We start from the raw sequence: 8,764 nt of genomic DNA on the forward strand, positions 1-8,764 counted from the left end.
TGGCCCAGCCCAGTGGCGTTCGGAGCCTGTCACCTGCGCGGCCTTGGATCCTGTCCCGCCCGGGGGACCGCGCCTGCTCCAGGATGCGGGATTCCCGCCGCCCACCTAAGAGCCGCCCGCAGGGTCCCAGTGGCGGCCGCTAAGAACCAGCCAGTGCAGCCGCGGTCGACCCATGGGTTCTCCCCCACCCTCCCCTGGGAGGCACCATGGGCGTCCGCACCCAAACGGAGAGAACTCGAGATAATCGCCTGCCTCCCACCCATCGCGGAAGCTCGGTCTCAGCAGAAATCCACTTACCTGCATCCAAGAGCGTGGCATTAATTTGTACGCTGAAGGGCTACTCAGAAGGTTCGTTTTAATAGCTCTCCTACTGACTGTTTTTAAATATGACTCTGTTTGTTAGATTTGCTCTCAAGCCCGCACCTGTTGGTGAACTACAGACGAGCTGAGATTCCCTTGGGCTGTCACTGGCGATGACACTCACAGCTGTTACTGGTGGTGTTTTGTTAATTTAACCTCGAGACGTTCCTGATTATCCACATAATCCGTCCTCAAATTCTTTCATTGCCACTGAATTTTGATGACTCACGGGTCTTGGAAAGTACTCACCTATTTTGTGGGAAACTGGGAAAGCCTTGTAAAGGGGGGAAGTAGCTGTCACCTCCCCCCAACTTAGGAAAGAGCACAGCTTGCCAAATGGGGGATATAAATATTTACTTAACTTTCCAGGGAAGGAAAGGGAACAATGAGAGAGAGAGAGAGAGAAACTGAAAAACAATTAAATCATCTTCCTTCTCCTTTGATGATCCAAATTATGCCCACTTCTGAAATCCTGAAACCCAGGAATTGCTCTCAAGATCTCTCAATCGGTTTCTAAGTAAAGGCACCCGGCTTTTGTTCATTAAAGTGAGATTAGGGCGACAGCTCAGATCTAGCTGCGTAGTAGACTCACCTGGGGCGCTTTTAAAGTGTATGCCTCGCCTTCTCCCCTGCTCCAGACCAACCTCATACACTTCTCCCGTGACAGGACTGGTGTTTCTGTATTTTTAAAAAAAGTTTTCCAGGGGCAGTGCCTGTGGCTCAAAGGAGTAGGGCGCTGGCTCCATATGCCAGAGGTGGCGGGTTCGAACCCTGCCTTGGCCAAAAACTGCAAAAAAAAAAAAAAAAAAAAAAGTTCTCCAGATAATTCCAACATTCAACCAGGGTCGAGAACCCCTGATCAGGCTCACATCAGGAAATAAATTTGTTATGTGTGAATTTAATAAGAAATGGACCTAGGGAAAAATCACTGGCCTTGCAAAACTTGGCCCTCCAATTTTTCCCCAAGCACTAACTGCCTAATTCTCACTATCCGTCACATACAACTTACTCTCTACTGAAGTTTGGGTACAGAATATTTTCAAATGCACACACAGTAGTTACAAATGTGTTTTTTATACATGATGAAGAATCCTCATTTTGTGCTAGGAGAGAGCTGAGCACGCCAAATATTATCATATATCTAGGAATTATAGCTGTTTTAATAGAAGCATTCTCTTCTTGCCATGATGAAACACTTTCTCTTCTGTTTATTTTGTGGTGTGTTTTGTAACACGAGAAGGTAGGAGAACTTTTTTTCCATATCATCTCTACCCCCACTTAAACCAATGGAGATGTGGTATTTCTAAACCAAAGATAATCCAATTTACATGCAAAGACTTTTTTTCTAAAGGAAATGTGCACATTCTTCCTCAGCTCCTAGGAGTATTTTTGGAAATTGGACATTGAATGTTCTTACTTCCCCAAATGTGTTTTATAATCAGGAATGGTTGCGAATTTATCACAGAAACAAATTTTCTTTTTTCTGGTATATTTTAGTTTGTATAAGACAATAGAAGCCTTAAGGTCAAACCTGATTGAAGAAAATAATGTGGATGGTAAATATTACAAAGATTGTCGAAAAGGATGTAACAAAGGATAGATAAAATCTCTTACACTTTCTTCATTCACATAATATAAAATTAAAATCTGGCTGCAGTCATTTCTAAGACTCATTGCAGAATGTTTACTGTGGCAAATACTAACTGTTCCTCAAACTCCCACTCTAACATGTGCAGTAAAAATATGTGGTTTCAAAGGAATAAATGCAAATGCATAGTTAACAAGGATGTAGGTTTTTGCCCATAACATAAATTTAATCATTTTTAATAGCAGAAATGTAAAATATAAATGTTAGCTAATAGAAACTAAGTAATTAAAGAAGGTAGGCATGGTAGGCATTAGATCATAGAATAATGATCTAATTATTTCTGATCTATGATCTATTATTATCTATAAAATGATCTAATTATCCCCCCCATTTTATCTGGGGGACTGTTTAGTTATCTAAATCATAGAATTAGCAAGTCTATCAAGAATCATTTATTAAATTGGCAAAGATTGAATAGTCCATAAAATAGGGAGTAACAAACAATAGGAAATTTAATAGATCTTGTTTCAATGTTGTGGGAAATTCCACAGCAATGTATACTTTTCTTGACTACCCCGGGGCTTCTAGCTTTGGAGGAGATGGTACAGAGGTGTTCATTAGCATCTCTGAAAATGTCATAATGCAGAAGGTGCCAAATGTCCTTCAGTCTGTAATGGTTCCTGTCACTAAATATAACACACCAAGAGTTCCAAGCTTATAGTGCTGTTTTGTTCTCAAAACTTAAAGTGCTTGCCATTGGTGTATATTTTCTCCTTTCAAAAATGAATTTTTGAAAGAAACTGTTTACCTAAATCCCTGCAGGACCTCAAGAGTTCCTGAGTGTCTGTGCTAATCTGGGGAGCCAAGTCATCTAACATTCATTCCAGAGTGTCCCTTCACCAGACATGGCAGAATATTTACCAGCCAAGGTAGAGAAAGAAGATTGCTGTCCAAGTCTTTACATTGTGATTGTAGGAGACTGGTGACAAATGCAGCCAATAAATAAGATCACTTGCAAACAGTTACAATAGCGTTTATATAGAAAGTAAAACTGGGATAGATGTCCAGGGGGACAGAGTAGTCAGAGCAGATCTCACTGAGAAGGTGATATTGGACCCTTGGAGACTCAAATGAAAGCAAGGTCATAGGTCTACATAGGGCTTTAGTTTCCAAAGGGTCTTCGTAAATATGCCCTCTGGTGTGTACAGATCTTCACACAAACATCCATAAGGTGGATGAAGTTAAGAGCCTCCCCCCTTTATAATGAGGAGCCTGAAACTCAAAGAAGTTAAATGACTTCAAAGTAAGTAAAGGAGGAGCCTTTAAGTAAAGGAGGAACCTTTATTCAAATTCACACTTCCTGGCCACAAATACTGGTCTTTAGACCCCAAACTCAATATGCTTTCTGGATGAACATCTTGCTCACCAAATCATATTGCATATTACAGTTTAATCCAAAAACTTCACTATGAGTTTCTTTCACCTGAAATTTAGATGCCATAGAAAGCATGGTGAAATATCTGTTAAGTTAGCCTCAGAATCTAAACAGAACCTGCACCATGGGGACCCCGAGCAGCTATGCAGACCAAACCCGGTTTGCCTTTTTACAGTAACTCTATTGGTAATTCTCACTCAATGAGCTGGAGATGTATCCAGGACTGAACTGAGCTCTCCCAAGAACATGAGTGTTATCACAGGAAAAGAGAAAAACACTTCATTCATTAGGACCCTTCCAGGCAACTCACTTATTTAAATAGTTACTTTCTAAACTCCCACTTTGCCCAAATTGCTGGTATGCCAGGTCTTTTCACACAAAGTAGAAATGGCTAAGTTAAATCTGCAAAATGAGGAAAGTGGAAAGATACCTGAACGCCAGAGAACAACTGAAACCAGACAAATATTTTCCATCACCACGTCCTGCCACTCAATTCCTAGAAATAAAATCAGAAATTAGCAATAAAGCAAGGTCAGCCAAGGGAAAAAATCTCTCCATGTTTACATACGTGTATTGAGCTACTAGCTGTATGCCTTTGATTTAAAAGTATTCTACTCAAATTTTCATTACAAGAAATTGACATGTGAAATTCCTGAAAGAAACAAAATGTGGTTTTGGTTGTGACTATGGTGATGCCAAGATGTATTTCTTATTTGTGAGGAATGGTTTTGGCTACATCATTGGTGTGCTTCTGTGGAATGCAAACTCTAAGAAGCAACCTGGTCTCCAAAGTAACTACAGATGCTAATTTAAGGGAGTGATAAACATGTGTGTCCACACATGTGCACATGGTTATATCTCCACAGCCAAGCTGTTACAAGTATCCATATATATCATATAATATATACATTTCATACATATGCATAATACACATATACAAGTGTAGATGCACTTGCTCAATTAAACAGTTGTGAATGCAAACTTAATCTCGGCACTGACAGTAAAGAAAGTGAATAAAAGATAAAAATGAATGGAGAAGTAACACAAGACATTAGGGGCATAAGTAAATTAAAACTAATCTCTGAAAAGTAATTCTCAGTAATAGAAATCTAAAAACATTTTGCAGAAACCAAGAACAAAGACCAACACCACAGTTTAGTATAAGTGGATGTTGCAGTAGTAAAAAGGCAAGCTGTTTCTCCCTTCAGAATACAACAGATTTCACTGGGGCTTCAGGAGTCCTATTAGACTATAGACATAATTGCACAAAATGTCCATTTTAGAAAAGTACATTCACACGTGTGAGTTATTCCTCTTTCAGCCCCATTCAAACGTGAAATTTGGATTTCGATGGGAACATGTATCTAAGGAAGAGAAGTACCACACACATACCTTGGAGTGATTTCACCATGAAATAAATGTCATGAAAATAGATTTTTCTATAAACACTTCTTATTTTTATTATTAAGACAATGCAGACATAAAACACATCATACTGTTGTTCCTAAATTGCAGACACACCACATATCAATAGCCAATAAATTACTTCTCTCATGTGATAAATACAAATGCTCCATTGAAGTTCAGTTAATAGAATAGTGTCAGGATATCATGCAGATGGCTTGCATAAATACAGAAGGAATAAGAGCACACCCTCAGTAGCTTCCGTCGTTTTTAAGCATGAAAACTTTATCTTATTCCAAATTTCAAAAAGATGGAATAAAGGATGTTTTCATATAAAATACATTTGGAACAGGTTTTTTTTTTTTTTTCTTAAAAAAGGCATCTAACCCGTTTGCAACATACACTTGAAATTCATCTGTTTAGTTACAAAATCAGATAGATGTGTATTCTTTTTCAGTTCCTATGGCTGTATGTGAACATTTTAGTGTCTCCAATAATATCAAACAGCTAAATTCAAAATAATATTTTTTCAGATACATGTATACTCTATGTATATATCTGTGTAGTCAAAGGCATAAAGACTGTCAGTTGATTTCGTCTTTGGGCACTATAGTATATTTTATCAGATAATTGGAAATCATTAGTTATTTCATAGTATAAAATCTTGAATCAATTACCAACAGGCCTTTATTTTATGCTCCTAATTTTGAAATGTATTTGGACTGGAGGTACGCGAGAAATGTCACTGCTTATCAAACAAGTTTGCTGGAAATATTAATGCACAATTTTTCCAGATTTGCATATTGAAAAATAAATTATTTTTTAAATAGAATTAAGCAAAAAGGGGAGGAAAAAGGGAGAAATCTACAGTTTATATTCTGCATGAATTAGCTTTCAGTATCTTCCAGGTGGGGGCAACAGTAAGTCAGTTTTGAGAGAAGGGAGGGCAGACTCTTTGAGCTCCCTGAGTCCAGTTACAGAAGATGAAATGACTTCCTGGCAGTAACACCGCGACTAAAACATCCACAGCTTCCAGGAGATGGGACTTAACGGGCTCTGCTCCAGACACTCGGCTGTAGGCGTCAGTATCCACCGCCATGTACGCGCCGCCGTCTCTCCGCTCCGCGGTGCCTGCGGGAAGGCGGAAGCGCGCACGCGCTCTGTCCACCTGCCCAATCGCGCACAGATGCGGGCGGATGCTAAGTCCTGCAGCCACTGTCACGCCCTCGCTGTGCAGGAGGGGCGTGCTCATCCCTCTCCGCGCTCAGGAGCTCTCCCTTTCTTTCCAGGACCTCTGGGAAGCAGAGAAACCTTTCTCCCATGTTTTAAACTCATTCTTCCTTCCTCTGGGCGAAGGGGATTCCTTTCACTACCGCAGCAGGCATATATGGGCGCGCGCACTTGCACTCTTAAAAGAAATTCTCAAGTCCCGGCCACCAGAAAATCAGCTTTGGGGAGCAACAGCGGGTATCCCGCTCTTCTCTCCTCCTCTTAGCAAATCTTCGCGCTCTGGGGAGGGGTGGCCACACGCCCTGGCGAGAATGAGGGTAGCGGAGGACGATCTTGCACAGTCCGCCAGCATCCCCACCTCCTCAGTTTCCTTCTCTGGTCTAGCGCGAAGGTGGTGGGGCGCGCGAAGCCCAAGGGCAGGAAAATCCAGGCCCTGCGGTGACTGGGTGGCGAGGGCTTATGCGACCCGTAGCGTCCCGGAACCGCGGGGAGAGGGGGAGAAGCTCAAGATTGCTCCAAGCCGAAGACCCCCTCTTCTCCGGTCGCGCAGGCGGGAGGTGAAAGCGGAAGACGGGCTCTGCGACCAGACTACGTGTTGCTCCTCCGCGCGCCGCCTCCCGCCACCACCGCCCGAGTCCTCTGGCCGCCGCCGCCACCGCCCCCTGCCGAACCCGCGGCCGCACCCTCCGGCCGATACTTGAGCCAACAGATGACCCAGGTGACAACGACTGAGAAGAGCGCTAGGATGCTGGCCACCGACAGACAGATGGGCCCCACCGGCGACGGCGAGGGCGACCCGGTAGCCGGGGCCTCGCCAGGGGGCGCCCCGGCTCCGGGGGGGCCACCGCCGCCGTAGTGGTTGACGAAGATGAGGCCGGTGAAGAGCAGCACCACCATGGAGAGGAAGGAGAAGACCACGCATACGCAGCCGGCGGTGAGCGCCGCGCGCTTGCAGTTCTGGCAGCTCTCGTAGGCGCCCGGGGCGCGCAGGCTGGGTCGTCCGCGAGGCCCAGGGGCCGCGTCCTCTGCCGGTGGCGGCGGCGGCAGCGGAGACGGTGGGGCTGGAGCAGGCGGCGGAGCGGCTGCTGGCGCTGGGCGGCGCGCGGGCAGCGGCGGGAGGCGGTCCTGGGGGAGCGGGTCGTGCGCGGCGCGCAGAGCCAGCGGGAAGGCCTCGGAGAGCTTGGTGTTGTTGGGCAGGCCGTGCACGCGGCTGTCGGGCAGAGGCGTGCGGTGCCGGCACACGGGGCATGCGATGGCGCCGGGCAGGCCGAGCCAGGGCGGCGGGCGCTCGGGCGCGGTGGCAGCGGCGGCAGCGGCGGTGGCGGTGCGGAGATGCAGCTGGCTCAGGCACTCCTGGCAGAAGGTGTGCAAGCACGCCAGCAGCTTGGGCGCGCGCCGGTCTGCGTCGAAGTAGTTGTAACAGATTTTGCATTCGTAGTCCTCGAGCGGAGGGAGGCCGGGAGCTGTCCCCGCTGCATCCCGGGCTCCTGCGTCCCCTTGGTCCCGAGCTCCCGCCGCGGCGCTCCCAGCTCCCGCCCGGCTCCCGGGGCTGCTGCTCGGGCTGTCACCGCTGCCGCCGCTGTCGCTCGCCGGCGCTGCCATGGCATGATCCGCCCCTCATCGGGGGCAAGGTGAGGCACCTTCCTCCCCCTGCGCTGCCGCCTGGGCTCCGGGCGGGGAGGAGGCGCTTCTGCCTCCCCCCTCTGACTGCCGTCGCCTGGCAAGGGAGGCACCTCTGGCTGGGCCAGGCGGGGGCGCAGCAGCGACCGCCTCCCCCTCCGGTCGTCCCCTCTCCGCCCCCTTCCCCAGCGCGATGCCTCGGTCCCTCCCTGTCCCGAGCGCCTCTCCGCTGTCCCCCTTAGCACCCTCAAGGCAGTTCTCCTGGCAGCTTTGGATATCAGTTTTTCTTGGACATGAAATTGAGAGTTGAGGGCGGCTAGGAGGCGGTGCAGGAACGGGATTTGGGGTGCGGCTGCTTAAGGATGTTGCATTTGTCCTGTACAGCCCCCCTCAGCCCCACCCCACGTGGGGCTGTGATTGGAAACTGAGTCCTGCGATTTCTTTCTCCCTCTGCCCTGACACCACCACCCCACCCTTGTTATTCTGGGGCTGGGTCCCTGGCAAAGCCTCCTCCCCCCTCCCCCACCAGCTAGAGCTCACCAGTGATGTAATGCGGGACCTAAGCTGGGCGGGGAAGCGGCGGCCTCAACGGCCTGGCGACGGCGGGTCCTTCTCTGCATGAAAATTGTGATCTCATTTCTCTGTCCAAGGGCGGAAAACAATCCCCGAGTCATTTATGTCTATTAGCAGGCAGCCCCGCAGCCGCATCTCAGAGTGCAAGCGGAGCAGTGGTGGTTTCGTCTCACAATTTGGAGGAAAATTGGGAGCTGAACAGTACCTTCTTTCTCTTCGGAAATTCTGCTTTTTGAGCTTTGAGAAGCACAAAGACACAGACTTACAGCAGTCTTGCTGTTTTCCTGACGCTGACCGCAGCGGATCGAGGTAGCTATTTCGCTGGTGCACAGGCCTTTACAGAGGCCAGGGACATTGTTATCAAACAGTATTTCAAAGTCCAGCTTAAACCGGAGCCCTGGCATCCCTCACCTCCTTCATCCACCGTTAACATGCAAATATAGAGAGCTGAAAACTCCACGAGTAACATGGGACAGAGCTTCTTGATTTAATTAAAACTAATAGAAGCCAAACTGAACTGGTTACTCGTACACCACAGAGTGGTGGGTTTGGGG

At 47.3% G+C, this 8,764-nt stretch overlaps 1 protein-coding gene across 1 annotated transcript; it reads right to left on the minus strand.

The window, feature by feature from the left end:
• Nucleotides 1–6,472: 6,472 nt before the first annotated feature.
• On the minus strand, nucleotides 6,473–8,515 carry LOC128590279 (RING finger protein 223). Its single transcript, XM_053597575.1, has one exon. It carries the CDS (start codon nucleotides 7,617–7,619, stop codon nucleotides 6,606–6,608), a length of 1,014 nt encoding a protein of 337 aa, XP_053453550.1. The 5' UTR covers nucleotides 7,620–8,515; the 3' UTR covers nucleotides 6,473–6,605.
• Nucleotides 8,516–8,764: the final 249 nt, after the last annotated feature.

The sequence above is a fragment of the Nycticebus coucang genome, chromosome 7, assembly GCF_027406575.1.
Source record: "Nycticebus coucang isolate mNycCou1 chromosome 7, mNycCou1.pri, whole genome shotgun sequence".
NCBI lineage: Eukaryota > Metazoa > Chordata > Mammalia > Primates > Lorisidae > Nycticebus > Nycticebus coucang.

Bases quoted from the DNA above. Each gene is read 5' to 3' on its own strand.
- LOC128590279 (XM_053597575.1), bottom strand. From the start codon at position 7,619: ATGGCAGCGCCGGCGAGCGACAGCGGCGGCAGCGGTGACAGCCCGAGC.